The sequence below is a fragment of the Populus nigra genome, chromosome 4 (assembly GCF_951802175.1).
Source record: "Populus nigra chromosome 4, ddPopNigr1.1, whole genome shotgun sequence".
In the NCBI taxonomy this organism is placed as follows: Eukaryota; Viridiplantae; Streptophyta; class Magnoliopsida; order Malpighiales; family Salicaceae; genus Populus; species Populus nigra.
The window spans coordinates 8,216,634-8,234,745 of record NC_084855.1 but is presented as its reverse complement, the minus strand read 5'-3'; the positions used below and the strand labels follow the sequence as shown (position 1 = coordinate 8,234,745).

Below are 18,112 nucleotides of genomic sequence, written 5' to 3'. Positions count from 1 at the left end.
CATTTTAAAAGCGTTTTTAAAAAAATATAATTTTATTTTTATTTTTTTATCTACTTTAATTTTTTTTATATTTTAAAATTATTTTGACATATTTATGTCAAAAATAATTTTTTTAAAATAAAAAAATATTATTTTAATAAATTTTCAAATAAAAAACAATTTAAAAAACAATAATTAACACATTTATAAAAATACCTTTCCAAACACCCCTTTCTTTAGCAGGCAATATTTCTACTCCGTATATTTAAGGATTGCGTGCAGAGGTTGACGAGTAGGCGATAGGTAGCTAGAACTCTCCTGCAGAGGGGATGCTGGTCGTGACTTCTATCACGTGCGTTTGTGGGCTCCCGTTCAAATTACTATAGGAGTTGCTCGCTTTTTCAACAAGAGCGACTCCAAAAGAGGCCTTAGAGCACAGCGACCTAATATATGAAAACGGTGCCTGTGTTTTCTTCTTTCCTTAGGATGAATGGCATGTTTTTGATTCACTGAACAATTCCTTCCAGTGTATTTCAAGGAAATGTGTGCATTATCAACAGCCAAGAAATAGCACCGTCGAGAGAAATTTCTCATCTGCGGGCAGCTCGTAGTTCTGAAGTTATGAGTTAATTACTCCCCTTTGAGAACACGGCATAAACAACATTGCTTTAAATTTTAAATTTTTTTATTAAAAATTATTTTTTATATATTTTTATATTTTTTTAATATATTAATTTTAAAAATAATTTTTAAAAATTAAAAAAATATCATCATAATATATTTTTAAATAAAAAACATTTTAAAATATCACAATCTCAACGTGCTATAAACCAAATATCTGGAGATGCCTCCTAATATTGGATTCGTGGTCCTGCCTACACCACGTATACTGCTCCATCTTTTACCACTCATTCAATATCACGGGGGCGACCGTAAAGATTTTCTGTGGTTTTTCCGATCACTGGAGTTGTCTAGGACAATCTTTTCCTCTTCATCAATGAGAGCGCTGCGATGAGTACGGTAAGTATTATATTGATTAGCATCACCGGAGAAAAAGAATATGCAAAACAAGTTTTTGCACGTTCCTGAATCATCACTTAACATAACAAATTAAAAAACCAAAACAGCTCAGGCTGTTTACTGTGGAAATGAAACAGTAGATTCAGTTGTGCTATAAATGATGAATGATGCCCAACAAGAGGACAGATGAGTTGCCATGCACACCACTAAAAACAGAGATTTCCTCGAATGTTGATCACAGCCAACAAAAGGCTGCTGCACAGAACCGACGATTATACTAGCAGTGAGGTCATTCGAGTCCCAAGAAATTCTGCATTGAGTTCCTAACCACCAAATAAAATGGTGGACAGCATGACTTATAAACGAATTATTCCATCACCTAATTGAGAATATTTATCACTAGTGATGTGGATAACATGACAGATTGATGAATTTCTCCATGATCTAGTTGTGGATATTCCTGGTTAGCCAAATTCAGTAGTTTCAACTTTGGAGACCCCAGACCGGAGGAGATAAAAAAAGATAGAGCAGTTTTATCTATTGCGCCAATCTAAAAACAGAATTTCAGAAACAGACCTGTCATAAAGCCCAGCACCAGCATATCCTTCCGGATCTTCACCATTTGAGTCCGAACTGAATATTATGGAAGGCTTGCTATAGAGGCCTATATTCTTACTCGGATAACCAGTAACCTGGAAACCAGATTCATATTTGAGTTTAGAAGGTAACATGTGTATACGATTTTCTTTAATCACCTAAATTTAGTAAGCTGACATGTTAACTAAAAACCGATAAAGATAACCTAGCCTTCATATCGAGGAAAAAGGAGCATATAGTGAAGGCATATACAAAGGATATGGAATCACAAGAGGAAACTTCAAATTGCATTTTTTGGCAAAGAAGCTCATGGCCCATCCAGGAGATGCCCCCACCAAAGTCTCTCCCAAGCCCTTCACAATCTTTGTTTGGATTGACAGAATCAGATGAGATACACGATACTCTACTTAAAACAGAAAGAAAAAGGCTTACCTCTGCATGTATCTCACAGGTATACCCGATAAGGGATTCTTTGTTTGAATTACAAAAGCATAATCACCGCAAATGACTTCTTGGATCAATTCAGCCATGCATAGATTTTCACGATTCAAGTTGGCTTTCCTACAACTAACATATGCTATTTCGTTCCATTCCATTTTGAAGCCCAAACCTGTAGAGAAATAAAAACAATTATATCCCCTGTAAATGGAATCGCTTTTCTTTTTTCACCTGAAATCACCGTAGCAAATTATGCCAATCCAAAAAACTTCAGTAATGCTCTAACCTTATGAAATTCATGTTGAGTTCTGTTGTTTTGAGAATTCACAGAGGAAGATTTGAGCTCCTCTTTACATTAGCCCATAACCTCTCATATATGTCACACACACTGGCATGCACACACACAAGAATTTATACCAAATACAAGAGAAAAAAATAATATTTGCAGGGCCTAAGGAGTGACACTGTCGCTCCAAAAGAGATCAGAAAATGGGAAATTAGCCATGTTGTCCACCCAAAAAAATTATGAATTGTGCCCCCCCAAAACGAACCATATGATACAGCAGGAGTTCTAGGAAAAAAATGCCATCTTTATAGCTTGCCAAGCACAAGTCCACCTTTCCTCACTTTCATCACCAGGCCAGGATATTCTTAATTTCTTATGTTGCATTTAAGTTCATAAATCTACCACGAATTTCAAATATAACAAATTCACAATGAAAATAGAAATTTTGATAACACACACACGTTAAGACACTTTAAAGAGTTTTTTCTTTCAAAGGAAGACAAAATTTCTGTAATCATTAAATCAACTGAACTTCCACAAGGAGTACTTGATATTAAGAGTGACACTTGTTTGAAGATGGATAAATAAAGTAAGTGATATCAAGGCAATAGATTGTAACCTGCAGTTAGCTAGATAACTGATTATTAGTATGATATTAAGAGAGCCAAACCAAATACTTGTTGCTTTAACAGGGAGCAATGACATAGTATGTCTCACTTCAGCAAAGGATACTGATGCCACCTACTTCACTGAACATTTTGTAGTTGGGGAGAACGTTTAAAGTGAAGGGCTTAGCTTGAATATTGAAAAGGGCACTGGCCCAGTTAGTGGATACAAAACAATAAAGCTAAAATGTGATGGTGGCTGAGAGTTTATTTATTAAAGATATCAAAGAAGCACTCTTAAATTAGTCATAGTATGCTTCTGTTAATCTTCTCTGTCTTTAATCTGGAGGATTCCTGATCTCCACCTTGTACATTTTTCTTTCTTTCTAACAGAATCTCTTCCTCTAGAAAAATATCTGATCCAGCAATTCCCACTAGGGATGTTTGTCTTGTAGTTTCCGGTTGGCCTAAACCAATGCCATTCTTGAGCATAAGCTAGCAAGCATCTATTCATTTTCCTGGGAGAAATCGCAACTGTTGACGGTCTAGCTTCTGCCAGTATTCTATGATTGCTTGTTGACAACTTATTGGAACTAATTGAAAATCAAGAGTGCATCTCCATTGATATTATCCAGAAAGAGGAAGGACGAAAGTTGGAATTACAGAGAAAGGAAGTTAAGAATTTACGTATATTATAGTTTTGTGAACTTTGAAAGGAACTCAACTCCATTTACCTCCTCGTCTCCCGGTACTCCAATAGTATTCACTAACTGCTGCCTGGGGGGAAGAAGTTCATTTTATAATGTGTGTGTGTGTGGTGTTAAAAGGCAGCACAATTGATTATTGGAGCCATAGAAGGTAACCGTGTTTATGAGGCAACAGCAACTATCTGCAGATCTGGCAAATTGACAATCAATCCACAGCATACCTGCAGCGCACTCAATAACTAAAATCGCTGAGCACTCTAATCATGTTTCAGATATCAAGATAGGGTGCAACAATAAGTGCACCATGCTCAGGAGGCTTTAACTCTCGACACATTATAACAGGCTTGTGGTTGCACGAGGTATATTACCAAAACAAGGGTCAACATGTAAAGCCTCATTACTGAACCTGCCTAAGATTCAAGCATTGTGATAAAGGCAGCTGTATTTGGCTGTCAAGCTCCTAACTTTTAAGTTTGCAAGCAAGGAAAGACACATCATAACAAGAGCCAAAAAAATTAAAATCTGTACATATGGGCATCCATCATATAGGCAAGACTATTTATCAGAATTTAAACTTGAGCCTAGGAAATTCTTATGCTTTCTCATACTTGAGCTATTTAAGTGCTGGTAAACGTTTCACTGGAACTAAATGAAATAAAACCCATTTCATAATGATGAAAATATCACGATGTATAAGTCACACAGCATCTATGATAAGCAATTATTAGTAGCGCATAAAGATTGAAAGACCAGAAAGGACTTTCCCTCTTAAAAGTGATATTACCTAGTTAACATCTTCTGATAAAACAGTCTCGAAGGTTCCAAATGGGAGGGCAACGGAATCGGAATCGGAATCTTAATCCATGATGAAACCCTTTCTCTTAGTGTCTGTTTGGTATTGTGGTGTCAAGTGCTTTTTACTTGAAAATCTATTAAAATATTTGTTTTCCTGTTTTTTTATTAATATATCAAAATCTTCTAAAAACAATAAAAAAATATCGATTTAATGTTTTTTCAAGGCAAACACACTTTGAAAAGCACCTCAAAGCATAAGCTACTGCACTCCCAAACGGAGATTTAAGAATTTGACACTGCAAGATTTTGCACCAACCTGCACAAGGCAATATTAGAACATCCTTGCTTTAAAGGCTTATCAACTGTGTTGTAATTGTTGACAGCAACTTACACCCACTGTTGGAAAAATCAGATGAGCACAGCTGACCCAGCTTGATTATGTGTCATCATATTAAAATAAGATATGTACACAAACACTTCAAATAAATATATTTAGACATCATTTTGTAGTTTCTCAATATTATTGGCTTTGTGTACAAGTCAACGTTTCTTCCGGTACAGTTTGATATCATTTAACTGATGAAGTCTAGTAATTTGACAATTTGTTATTCAGGAAATGAAATTCCAAGTTAGTTGTCAGAATTAGAAGATGGGGGGCCTTCTAAACGTATGTAGTCATACATGATTCCTTGGAAAGGGCTTGTGGCCATAGTTTGAGTCAAGAAAATAGTATTATCCTCTTCCACGAGCTCAGAACCTGGCACTTCTATGTTGTAAAGCCAATAGAGTCCATGAATTCCATGTCTCGTAATTGTGTTGTCATGCCCAATTACTCCAGTTGACCATGGATTTGTTTCTAGACTATTGATGCGAACCTTAAGAATAAATTAATATAGGTGATTAAATAGTAAATTATATCCGGATAAACCAAAAGGAAATGAAAGGAGTTACAAAAGAAGAAGAAGAAGAAGAAGGAGGAGGAGGAGGAGAATGATACCTGCAATTCAGCAACATTTGCAGTTGCAAGTGCTAATCGTAGTTTGTATGATCCACTGTTTTGTACATTGTCAAGTTTGAACTTGATCTGCCATGTAGTTCCTTGATATGAATTGTCATCTTTCTTCCTGAAATGCATAGCAAGCTTGTTAATTGAGAAAAAAACATCAAAGCCCATGAACAACAGAGCTACAGATGACGATCATTTTTATGATGCAAGTGTCTTGGATTCATTTCCCTCTCAAAAATTTGTCTGTCAATCTGATGAAGAAAAACATGTAGGATGACTCAAACCTTGTAACTTGAGCGAAGAACCAATCTTTTGCGTAGTCACTTGTACCAACCGTGTAAACCAAATCTTCATCAGGGTATAAATCTGCATACCTTTCCCATAATCCGTACTGCCTGAACCTGAGAAGAGAAAAGAAAATGAAGATTTCAATTGTAAATTATCTCTAAAGATTTCACATTAAACCATATGTTAACAATCAACTCCCATAATTTAAATGTGTAAATTATCTGCATTAAGGAGAGAGAACCTGTCAGGGTGGTTGACATAAAGTTCATTGATATACTTAGGATCGGGGTCAGGAACGTAGAATTCTGCGGCAGAACGGTTCGGTATGCCTATTTCCCACAATGTAGGGCCATCTCTCGGGGGCTTGTATATAACATCACCCAAGTCCAGATCACAACCTGCCACACAGTGAAATAGACAAATCCTAAAGCATCGGAATTTAAAAGGTAACTCATATTGGCAGGAAAGACGTTCATTAATTATGACAGAAAACCGCACCTGGTGTTATGGTAATAACTTCATCATTTCGGTAATCTCCAATAAAACCAGGAATCCATGCATAAAGATTATAGTCACCAGTTCTTATATCGTTAATGGAAAAATATCCTTCTGGATCTGCCTTAGTCCAGAACTGATAGCCCTGGAAAATGAACCACATGTTTAAGAACATAATGATATTCCGAAGTAATGAGGCTAACTTGTCTTGCTCTACTTTGACAATTAATCGGAAAATGAGCTGTTTTATTCTGGACAGTTTTGTCTAGATCTTTGAACTAGCTTATTAAACAGTCTCAGGGTAATTAATAAAGATTAACATAGAGCTAAACAGGGCATAAATTATTTCTTCAGTAGTGACAGAATAAATTTACCTTGCATTCTCTTTGCCATGATCCAATATCTCCTGGAGGTGCCAACCCCACATAGGCACCATTGCCTGGTATACAGTAATCACTAATAAACCTGGACAAATTTAGTTATTACATCAAGCTCAGATTAAATATATATCAAGCCTTCAAATTAAAGCCTGGAAAATGAATATCTCTACCTGTCTTGAACTTGTAATCGACCATTGACGCAACCACGTTGTTCTGATGATGGAAAATCCTCTGAAGCGGGGAAACTATAGGGCCAATTCTGAACTTCAATTAACATCTGAATATTTAACGTGCATTAGTCCTTGTTCATTACAAGATTTTAGTAGCATAGTTTGTCTAGGAAAAGGAATATGGAGTTTCTTTGAGTCTTAGACCTGTTCCTTGGCATCCTCCCATAGCCAATGTGGTTCATTTTCATCATCCAACAAAGTATTGAGATAGATAAAAACAGGGCCAAAAACTTTCTTCCATGGCTCACCCGGTTTTAGTTTCAGCACCATATCCTCCCCTGAATAATGGGCACTAAGAAACATCTGATTTTAAAACATTTTAATCAGGTACATGAGCTGGATATCAATCCTTGAAGAAAAGTTCCAAGTGAGAACATAAATTACTGCTAAACATCTTAGTCCTAGAGCGGAAGATCTCCATTTTTTCTTAGAGTCCAAACTACTTACAGCAAGACTGATGGGACCAACATGAGAGCTAAGGTTTTGCTTTAGAGGTCCTCCAGATCGGAACTCATTGCTGGGTGTGATTTGCCAGAATCCAACGGGGGGGTTGAAGCATATCCATCCATGAACCTGAAGATCTTTATTTTCGCATGAGTATTGGTATTTATCATCCACCTGCACTTCATTACAGTCAAAACTGAAATGAATATACATGATGACGTGATCATTTGAGGTCAGAGTAACTTCAATTGAGAAGAAATTAAGGAATTCCTTATAGTGAATTTACAGCAGCCTATTTGTTTGTGTGACAGTAGCCCTGCTTCTTGGCCATAACAATTAGTACACAGCAGATAGCAGCGGATTGTGAAGAATTACCTCTCCCTTGAATTCAGCCTCCACAGGATTGACAAGTAGGACGGCTTCAGGGTAAGCAAGGGGTTCGCCTCTTTTTGGTAACCGGTCCTCTGGTAATGGCATGCATCTTTGCCTGTTATCGGCCACTGCCATGTAGTGAAACCTATTTGCTCAAAACAAAAGAAATCACTTTAAAGTTCACTTTCTTTTGCTTTAGATATGGTTTATAGAGCTTGAATCCATCCTAAACGCAGTTAGTAGGCTTGATAACTACTGAAGTGACTAGAATTGCGGACACAATTTTATTACAGAATAAACTAGAGTAAACTTCCGTACTTGTCCTTCCTAAGCTTGAATACAATCCTGGTCTGGGGAAGGTTGAAAGCGGGCCATTCCTTGAAGTGCTCATAAATGGCATAGGAGTAGAAGCCAGAGGAATTACGAAGCATAATAAACCTGAAAAGCCATCGTTATTGTTAACATCAACACAAGCCTAGGTCGCCAGCTTTTTTAACCTTTGTCACGCCTACTGAGATGAAAATATAAACCAGTGCCAATTACCTCTTGTCTATGTTCAGGGGAGCAAGCTTGCCCTCTAGTGAAGGATCCCACATTCTAGTGAATGAGATTTCTACTTGTTCCTCATTTTCTACCACCACTCTAAAACTTTCTCCTTTAATCCTGAATGGTGGCACATACGAGGAAGAACTGAGGTAACTATAACATTTTGGTACCAAACTGAAAGAGGAAATGTGACAAGAAGGAATTGGAAAAATGAAGTGAATGTAGCGAGTAACAAGGCAAATAACTCGGAATGAAAAACCCAGAAACATCATTATGGAACCAGTTAAAAAGAAAAGCAATTTCATACGCATCGGATGTTCCCGTGGTTCCTGTGCTTCCTTCTTTACTCCATACAAGATCCCAATATCTGCATATTCCGACCAGTAGTATAAATATCTGGCAACTGAACCCACAGATAAATATCGTGATTTATGTTTAAATGCCATGTACCCTCTATTGGATTCATCATTGAGAACTTCAAGTAAATTGCTGATGCCATTATATTGTATTCCAGTGACAATTCCCTCTGGTTTGGATAATGTGACTTGGAGTATGCCATTATCCATCACCACCTGCTTGCATTAAACAACAAATTTCCTCAAGTGTCACGTACAAAATTCAGACCAATCCCATTTACTTCATATTTGCATCTTTCACAACTTATGGTTGCACGTAAACGTGAGAAACATAGAAAAAAAAACGCAAAAGAAAAAAGAAAAAACTAGGCAGCATGCAAATCGAATTACATGACGTTCTTGGATATGCAACTGCACCCCTTGGTTTGACATGATGGAGCTCTTATGAAGCTGTGGAGCCTCTCTGAGGTATAACGATTTTGATCTTGTAACTGAGGCAGCAGTAAATTTTCTAAGCAAACACAAGCACGGGCCAATATAAAAGGTCTGATCTCAAGTCTTACCTCTTCCATCTTAATGCAAAGGATTGAGGTTATATGACTTGTAAGAGATCCATATATAATTGCCTTCAGTTCACTTAGACTAGGGGCCAAGTATTCTTTACGAGCTTGGTGTATTTGCAAATTCTTTACTCAGTCGTCACCACTGCTTGGCGCATTATAGAACCTTTCAAGACCCGCCATGTGCAAAAGTCATTGGCACACATCAGAAGTCATCGACATTATACAATGTGTGAGCCTAACGCCACAACCAGCGCTTAGGGGCCTACAGGATATGGATGATATCATGATGCTAACTAAGGCTTGTACCACCATGAAATACACATGAAGAAGATATGATCTGTTCAAATTGTTTAATGTGTTTATATCACAAGCATGCGTGTAGAATTTGTCAAAGGGAATCTGTCTTGGCAAATTAAACCTTTAATTTGCTTGTAACCTTTAATTTGCTTGATTCTCAAAATGGCTGGGAAGCACAATCGAGAGATGAGGAATTCTACCGTGATGATATTGGGACTGAAGCTCATGTTATCTTTGGTAAGTGGAGCTAACCAGTATAAAGATAGATAAATAAAATCTTAAAAATAATTTTATATTATTTTCTCATATTTTTTTTTAAATTGAAATTTGTATAGATTCATATTATTTTATATGAATTTAATTTTCAATGAACAAGATAGAAATAGTAAAATTTGATATTACTATTTGGTCATTAAGTTTTCTTAATTTCAATTAAAAAATCCAAGTTATTAAGATTTAAGAGCAAGATAAAAAATAATTTTATATTATTTTTTTATTATAAAAACTGGCCTCTCCAAAGTCCAGTGAAGGAACTAGGATTCATAATCACAAGGCTAAAAAAGTCTACTAAACACCCAAGCCCACCCCTTAGCGAGTCTCGTTGCTCTGTTTGAGAAGGCCCTAGTTCATGATTGGATTTCTTTCTCTCTGAGTATTCTTAAGCACGTTTCTGCTCATTTGGGCGAGTATTCCGTTTAATTTACACAATCACTTTATTTCTGGATGATCAATGAATATCTGGAGGGTATTTGAGATTTTCATAATAATTATGATTTAAAGTGTATTTTTTATTAAAAAATATATGAAAATAATATTTTTTAAAAAATTATTATTAATTTCAACACATCCAATATAAAAATATATAAAAAATAATTTTAGGTAAAAATAAAATTTAAAGTTTTTAAGAAATATGATTTTAATCACATTTCTAAACACTATTTTAACGATTGATTTTAACCGAGAAAAATTTGAGTAGCATTTTTATGCCAAGTTACAGCATCCTCCACTTCAATTCAAATCACACTTTCCCAAGAAATAGAGGGTAGCATTTCAATTATTATTATTATTATTTATTATTATTGTTTTGTCACCAACATAAAGGAGTCCTGGGAACCTAGCACAGGAATCACCCAATAATTAACTAATTTGGATATGCAGTAAGGTAGCCTGTCATTGGCACGCTCTTATACAGTATTATGACATAACGGGGAACTATCACAAATTGAAGAAGGTGGTATTACCAAGGAAGAAGGAAAGACGTTCATTACAAAAGATTAAAAAAAAAGAATAAAGGAAAAGAACAATAAATTCCTTGTGCAAACATTCCAAGTTGATGTTTTATCCTTCCTGTCGAATGTTGAAGAAAGATAAAATCAAAGTGTCTCCTTGGAATCAGGCGGTGGAGGGCCTTCTAAGCGAATATAATCATACATGATGCCCTGCAAAGGGCTGGTTCTAGGTGTTTGTGTCAGAAACACGGTATTTTCTCCTTCCACAAGCGTAGTGCCTGGCACATCTACATTGTAAAGGCGGTAGAGGCCATGGACTCCATGCCTTGCTATTGTGTTGTCATGCCCAATTTCTCCGGTTGAAAAATGGGGAGGATCTATTTTTGGATCGTTTATCCGAACCTTTTAAAAATAAAAACAGTACTGTAAAACCACAGGCAAAGAAAGTTGGAGGAAAAAACATTGAAAGTAATCATACAAGAGAGTTCTATCGATTGTCAAGTCCGTACTTGCAGTTCTGCAACGTTGGCTGTTGCCAGTGCCAATCGTAACTTGAACGCGCCGCTTTGATCTACATCGTCCAGCTTGAACTTGATTTGCCATGTCGTTCCTTCTAATGTACCGTCATCTTTCTTCCTGCAGTGCACTAAACATCAAGCCCAAATGCCTAGCATCTATTTTGGAACAACCATTAGCCCATAGTGGACACGAATTATCCGCTAGCTAAGCATTAGACTATCATTTTCATGGCGACAGACCATGTGGGTACAGGGCAGGACGGGCTCATCAGAGAATTTGTTACATCTTTGGACGATTTATTTGTTGTCCATAGGTTTGTCATGTTAGATAAACAACGCAAATATGTGACTTGATTAGTGAAATTGAAACCCAGTATGGTAGAATTGAACCTGTTTACTTGAGCGAAAAACCAATCTTTCTTGTAGTCACTGTGACCAACTTTGTATACCAGATCCCCATCAGGATATAAATCAGCATACCTTTCCCACAGCCCATACTGTCTAAACCTGAAAATATAAAAGAGCAGTCAGAACTTTACCGAACATCACAGCAACGATCAATGAATTGCCCTTGTAGTTTGTTCCTGACAGTTAAAATAATAACAAGGGCTAACCTGTCAGGATGGTTGATGAAAAGTTTGTTAATATACTTTGGGTTAGGATCAGGAATGTAAAACTCTGCAGCAGATCGATCAGGTATGCCTATTTCCCACACTGTTGGACCATCTCTTGGAGGTTCATATACAAGATCACCAACATCGATTTCACAACCTGCCTTGCATGTTATCAGACAATGTGCTGGATGATGCATACTACAGAATTGAGGTTGTTAACGGAGTGAAGCAGATTGTGAAATATTAAGACCTGCAGTTACTGTAATAACAGTATCATTACGGTAATCGCCGATGAAACCAGGAATCCATGCATAAAGATTGTAGTCGCCAGTGCGTATATCGCCAAGACAGAAAGAGCCGTCCCCATCTGTTTTGGTCCAGAATTGGTATCCCTAATAAGCATAAGATTTAAGATCCACTTGATAGCATGATGAATAAGCTACGCTGAAAATTGATATTTATTGATGAAATAGTCTATGTTGTCTTGAATTGATCTGTTTAAGATGCTAGGAAAATTAGATCACCTTGCATTCTCTTTGCCACGATCCAACATCTCCTGGCGGTGCTAGCCCCACATAAGCATCATTAGCAGCTATGCATTCATGGCTTATATACCTACCAAGCCCATACATAGAAGGTTCATTTCATTTCCCTGGCATGGGAAAATAATAGCAAAAGAGGGCAACGAACTACTTTAAGAAATCCTAGGGGTATTAGACAATTCAAGGAAAAGGAAAAGGCTCATCTAGAGAACCAAAAATGCTGTCGTTTTTCCAGAAATTGAAGTCACAAGGAACTAAGAAGTAAATACCTATCTAGGACTTGTAATCTGCCACTGATTTTACCACGTAGATCGGAGCATGGAAAATCTTCAGAAGCTGGGAAGCTGTACGGCCAACAGTGGACTTCCTTCAAATACTAAGATAGAAATTTGTGTTATTGCCTGTAGGATAAGAAGCCAAAAACCTCCCGGTTCATTCTGAATGAATCAATACATAAATAAAAGTTCTATGCTTTGAACCTGTTCTTTAGCATCATCCCACAGGGAAAGTGCATTATCTTTATCCATAACAGAGTTAAGATACATAAAAACTGGTCCAAAAACCTTCTTCCACGGTTCACCTGGGTTGAGTTTTAGCACAAGGTCCTCTCCAGCATAATGAGCACTGAGAAACATCTGGTTGTGCGTGGCAATAATTAGAGGTTACATCAATTTTCATACTAATTTCTGAGGCATTTACGAAGTTATCACGTGAAACGCACATCTATGTTGTCTGTGACCAAATTAAAAGTCTAACTGAAGCTTTAAAGTATATGACTGATGCGATTATTCTGCTTAGCAGGCAAATCAAATTAAGAGTGCAATGAGTGACTTACTGCGAGAGTATAGGGTCCAACATGGGAGGTAAGGTTCTGCTTGAGTGGTCCACCAGATCGGAACTCACTGCTAGGTGTGATTTGCCAGAACCCCGTGGGTGGATCAAAGCAAATCCACCCATGAACATGGAGATCTTTGTTCTCACATGAGTATTGATACTTGTCATCTACCTGCAAATAAGAAATTTAGATGTCACCCATTTGTAAGATCATAACACAAAACTATGGACATCTGTACACATCTTTGTTCTCACATGAGTATTGATAATTGATCATCAGTGCCGGCTAATTAACTGATGGAGAAGCAAATTCAAAATAGGATGATGGTGGAATAGGTACCTCTCCTTTGAACTCTGGCTCCACTGGGTCAACAAGCAAGACTGCTTCGGGAAAGTCTAGGGGCTCACCTCTTTCAGGTTGCCTGTCATCAGGAAGTGGCATGAATCTTTGCCTGTTGTCTGCTACGACCATGTAGTGAAACCTATAAGCCCCCATAAATTTCCATTGTTAGTTAATTACTAATTCACTTAAATTAACACAACCTCCAAATCCCCACAAATATTTCAGGCTCATTAAAAAAAAGTAAATGTTGATAAGCTGTATATAATATCTCTACTTGTCTTTTCTGAGCTGGAAGACAATTCTGGTTTGCGGGAGGTTGAAGGGAGGCCAGTCTGCTAAATGCTCAAAAATGGCATAGGAATAAAATCCTGAAGAATTCCTAAGCATTATGAACCTGAAAAAACACGTCACAGCACCATTTCTTACGAACCATTAACTTTTTTGACCAATATTGAATATGTGATTTACGTCGGGGTGACCTTTTTTAATATTTATTTACGAGGAGAACTTAAATAGATAGTTCAGGGATGCACCTTTTGTCCAAGTTTAAGGAAACGAATTTGCCTTCAAGGGAGGGATCCCATGTTCTTGTGAATGAGATTTCTACTTGCTCTTCATTTTCCACTATAACCCTAAAAGTTGTTCCTTCAAACCTGCGTGTTTAGATAGTCGAAATGAGGCTATAACCTAGAAGAAGAAGAGCGTATTTATGGCTTGTTCATGAAGATAGAAAGTGGACGTACACGTCAAAAGTTCCTGTTGTTCCTGTGCTTCCTGCTTGACTCCAAACAAGGTCCCAATATCTAATCCAATCCAACACAGCAACAATTTTTAATCAACTAACTTGTAGACGATCTTGCTTTTGTCAGAAACTTTGGCTTCCCAGTTGGATGCATAGGAAATAATTTTGTGTGCTCATTTATGGTTCAACATTTTAAAAAGTTCAATAAGTATTATTTTATTTTAATATAAATGGTGTCACATACATACCCTCTGTTAGTTTCCAAGTCAAGAACTTCAAGCAAATTGTCTATACCATTATACTGAATGCCGGTAACGATTCCTCCTGGGTTTGATAGTGTGACTTGAAGAATGCCGTTATCCATAACCACCTGCATAACCAGAATGCCCCACCTATAACATTTTAAATTATACTATGAAACGAGTGTATGAACGAAGTTCTTATGAAGTAAACTACTTACATGCTGATCTTCAATGAGCAACTGCACCCTTGGAGTTGACATGATAAGATGGACTTATTTGCTGTCTTCCACAAACAAAGAAGTGAAAAGGAAACAAATTTATAGCGAGCAGTCCAAGCGCTACGAAGATATCAATTTTAAGAGGGCAAGTCTTGTTAATATACTGTTACGTACTGCTTAGAAATTTGGACATATGTGTAAGTGTAAAGGAGAGCAAAGATCTTTGAATTATACAGAAAGTATTCTTTTCCTTGAAGGATCACTTACTTTTGTCACCTCCAACATGTTGGTGAGTTTGATTCAGTCGTGCAAGAGTCGCTAAGTAGGAAACCACAGTATAGAATATTAATAATTAAGGCCATAAGAAAAGAATTGATGGGAGGTATTGTTCTTCGTTGTTGAATTCATGGCGTATCTAGTCTCCCTACTTTTAATTTTATCTGTATTTGGTCCTTCTAGCTAGTTTTTATCCTAATGCCATCCCTCACTCCTTTGTTTCTGTATCTGCAATCATTCTATCCTAATGTAATGCCATCCCTCAATCTATAATTTTTTAATTTTAGTTCATTTCAATTGTTCATTAACTTGGCAGCGAGCAGCTAGCATTTTGAAGCTCTACCTTGTAACGTGGTCCTTCACAAGCTTATTCCCAGAAAGCTGAAGAGAAGTCACATTACGATTACGAAATAAACTAAAACAGCTTTAGCTTTCTGTTTTTTCAGTGCTCACATGTTATATTGGAATGTTTTTATATATTTGGGTTTGTTCCGCTTCGCATGCTCTGGCGTTTGTGCCATGACAAAGCTTATTTCTACCTTACAAAAAAAAAAAAAGCTGTAATGAAATGCAGTTACAGGGTTCTGTTAAAAAAAGAAAGAAAATAGACTAAAATTGATAGAATGAAAAAAGAGTTGCTTTACATTTTCACTGTTTAGGAGGCACGTCATTTTACACTTTGGTCTCTTTTTTTCTACTACCATGGTAGCATGAGCGTTCGCCTTTAGTAAGGAATAGCATTAGATCAAGGTAGCGCTATCTTGTAGCATAAGATAACCAACCATTGTTTACCTCACCATTTAATACGTTTTTCCCAAAATTTCTTAGACTGAGATAGCATGGTGAGCCCTTATAACTAAAGATCTATAGCTGAGTATAGTTGAGCCCCTGGAAGCTTTATAGCATAGCCTTTTATAGAGGAGCTGCTCGCCTGGTCGCCGAAAGCCCTCGTCGGTAGCCATGGTTAAGCAAAGGCTTCAATTTCAATCATCAAACTTTGTTTATTTTACATTTCAATCCCTACTAATTGATAGATGAGAGAATAGTACTGCTGTGGAGGGACAGGAGAGAAAAAGCTTTCATACAACCACGTTTGGACGACCAAAAACTCAATCTTAAGAGGCTGTTTGGCTATGCGGTTGAACCTGTGTTTGATCAAATTTTAATTTATTTTTTTTATTAAAATTGAGTTATTTTTTGGATCGTTTTGATGTGTTGATATCAAAAATAATTTTTTAAAAATAAAAAAACATCATTAGCATGTATTTCAATACGAAAAATTATTTAAAAAACAATCACTGCCACACTGTCAAACATGCTCTAATGTTAATAGGTTAGTCTTGGCAAGAAAAGTTTAACAAAGGTTGTTTGTATCTTTAATAATACCAAAACTGAACAAGCAAAGAGGAGTTTGATTTGATTTGAATTTTAGTTTTTAGGACAATGAAAATGTGTTTTGGCTTCAAAAATAAGATTATTAAAGTTCGAAGGTTTTTGTATAAGACTTTTAGGTGAAAAAAGTTGAGAATTAGATTTTTAAAGTAAAAAAACTTCAATCCCAATTTTCGAATTATATAAAGTGGGTCATAATTCATTGCAGTAGATGATATGTCTTTTCACTATCTTAAAAAGAAGATATGCATACTAGGCATTGTTTTTTAAGGCCTGGGCTAGATACTCCAGGCCTTTTTATATTATTTTTTTTAGATAAATAAATATAATGAAAAATCATTCAATTATGTTATGTTTTATAAGTAAGATTTGAGGTTTTTGCGGTAATATTTACAACTTTCTTTGAATATATATATATATATATATATATATATATATATATATATGAAACTATACAAATAAGTTTTTTTAAAAACTGTGCGTGAATACTCTCTCTATATATTTTTTTTAATATTATTTACATGGATTTATTTTATTATTTTATTTTTTTACACAACCACATAAAAATAAAAATAATCGAAGCATTATTTTTTTTAATTGAAAATTTCTTTACATTTGAAAAATCATACTTTTGATAAAAAAAAAAAGACATTTTTTTATCCGTATAGAAAAGAAATGAATGAATAACAAACAAGGAGTTTCAACTAAGAAAATAATTTTTGGTAGTTTTGTTTATTTTATTTGGTGTAAGTTCTTATAATAAAAATAAAAAAATTATAATAACAATTAAAAAGAAGAAGAAAAAAGAAAAAGAAACAATTGAAAAGGAAGGAAAAGAGATCAAGAAGATGAAGGATCAAAAGATATAATAGAAGATGAGAAAAAAGAATAACAAAATAGAGATTCAGGTAAAATCAGTAAATCATAGAAAGAGATCTTGCGCAATTAAACAAGGAAATAACTTAAAATTCTCAAATTAGAAATCATTATTCAAGAAGAAAATAATATAAAAATCTTTCATTATTATTTGTTTTTATATTCTAAACAATATAAATAGGGATAAGACAACCGTGGAGAGGAAGACATTAGCCAGCCATAGCAGAAATACTCTAGACATTAGAAAACACTACAGACAAAGAGACTTGGCTGTCTTCCACAAACAAAGAAGTGAGAAGGAAACAAATTTGTAGCGAGCAATCCAAGCACTACAAAGATATCAATTTTAAGAGGGGAAGTCTTGTTCGTGTACTGTTACTGCTTAGAAATTCGGACAAATGTATACAAGTGTAAAGGCTTCCAAGATTCTGCTTGTCTTTGAAAGATAGAGAAAGTATTCTTTTACTTGAAGGATCACTTACTTTTGTCACCTCCAATTTGATTCAGTCGTGCAAGAGTCGCTAAGTAGGAAGCCACAGTATAGATTAATAAGGCCGTGAGAAAATAATTGATTGCTTCTTCCTCGTTGTTGAATTCATTTTGAAGCATAGTTATTGAACTTTATCTAATCATGTAAGTTGATTTCAAAAAAAAATCACGGCTCGAAGTTTTATTTGAGTCGAGTTTTAATTTGAATAAAAATAAAATTTGATTTAATCATTTGATTTAATTTAATTGACTCAGTCAATATATCACAAATCTAGATAGGTATTATTTTTTATAAAAAAAAAACAAAATAATATTATTTTCATAATAAAAAAACAAAATGATATAATTTTAATAAATAATAGTAAGATAATAAATATTCATAGGAATAAATAA

General features: G+C 35.6%; 2 protein-coding genes and 1 long non-coding RNA gene across 6 annotated transcripts; all 3 read right to left on the bottom strand.

Annotated features, from left to right (window-relative positions):
- Positions 1-725: 725 nt before the first annotated feature.
- LOC133690948 (uncharacterized) lies at positions 726-2,176 on the bottom strand. The gene is made up of 2 exons (XR_009841545.1): positions 1,121-2,176; positions 726-985 (listed from the first exon to the last, which is right to left on the bottom strand). It is a non-coding gene; the product is annotated as an uncharacterized LOC133690948 (long non-coding RNA).
- Positions 2,177-4,904: 2,728 nt separating this feature from the next.
- On the bottom strand, positions 4,905-9,142 carry LOC133691798 (probable rhamnogalacturonate lyase B). 2 transcript variants are annotated; one of them, XM_062112392.1, is made up of 15 exons: positions 8,935-9,142; positions 8,639-8,760; positions 8,496-8,555; positions 8,186-8,362; positions 7,961-8,080; positions 7,646-7,787; positions 7,274-7,444; positions 6,971-7,129; positions 6,767-6,873; positions 6,591-6,681; positions 6,220-6,361; positions 5,963-6,119; positions 5,718-5,834; positions 5,425-5,551; positions 4,905-5,302 (listed from the first exon to the last, which is right to left on the bottom strand). In XM_062112392.1, exons 1-15 carry the CDS (start codon positions 8,974-8,976, stop codon positions 5,057-5,059), a joined length of 1,980 nt encoding a protein of 659 aa, XP_061968376.1. In that variant the 5' UTR covers positions 8,977-9,142; the 3' UTR covers positions 4,905-5,056. The 2 variants fall into 2 exon arrangements, with proteins under 2 accessions (XP_061968376.1, XP_061968377.1); XM_062112393.1 differs by having other exon boundaries at positions 8,186-8,305.
- A 1,415-nt stretch (positions 9,143-10,557) lies between these two features.
- On the bottom strand, positions 10,558-14,815 carry LOC133691636 (probable rhamnogalacturonate lyase B). 3 transcript variants are annotated; one of them, XM_062112226.1, is made up of 15 exons: positions 14,687-14,815; positions 14,475-14,596; positions 14,228-14,287; positions 14,018-14,137; positions 13,759-13,878; positions 13,482-13,623; positions 13,143-13,313; positions 12,787-12,942; positions 12,577-12,683; positions 12,290-12,380; positions 12,016-12,157; positions 11,766-11,922; positions 11,542-11,658; positions 11,143-11,269; positions 10,558-11,035 (listed from the first exon to the last, which is right to left on the bottom strand). In XM_062112226.1, the coding sequence occupies exons 1-15, from the start codon at positions 14,726-14,728 to the stop codon at positions 10,778-10,780; spliced, it is 1,932 nt and encodes a 643-aa protein (XP_061968210.1). In that variant the 5' UTR covers positions 14,729-14,815; the 3' UTR covers positions 10,558-10,777. The 3 variants fall into 3 exon arrangements, with proteins under 3 accessions (XP_061968210.1, XP_061968211.1, XP_061968212.1); XM_062112227.1 differs by lacking the exon at positions 12,787-12,942; XM_062112228.1 differs by lacking the exon at positions 14,687-14,815 and having other exon boundaries at positions 14,521-14,596.
- Positions 14,816-18,112: the final 3,297 nt, after the last annotated feature.

Excerpts from the sequence above, each read along its gene's own strand:
- LOC133691798 (XM_062112392.1), bottom strand. The coding sequence starts at position 8,976 with ATGTCAAACCAAGGGGTGCAGTTGCATATCCAAGAACGTCAT. Across the intron at positions 7,788-7,960 it reads TTCAAGCTTAGGAAGGACAA|GTTTCACTACATGGCAGTGG; the intron begins GTACGGAAGTTT and ends TTGAGCAAATAG. Across the intron at positions 7,130-7,273 it reads TTGGTCCCATCAGTCTTGCT|ATGTTTCTTAGTGCCCATTA; the intron begins GTAAGTAGTTTG and ends TTTTAAAATCAG.
- LOC133691636 (XM_062112226.1), bottom strand. The coding sequence starts at position 14,728 with ATGTCAACTCCAAGGGTGCAGTTGCTCATTGAAGATCAGCAT. Across the intron at positions 14,597-14,686 it reads TGCTCATTGAAGATCAGCAT|GTGGTTATGGATAACGGCAT; the intron begins GTAAGTAGTTTA and ends CTGGTTATGCAG. Across the intron at positions 12,158-12,289 it reads CGTGGCAAAGAGAATGCAAG|GGATACCAATTCTGGACCAA; the intron begins GTGATCTAATTT and ends TATGCTTATTAG.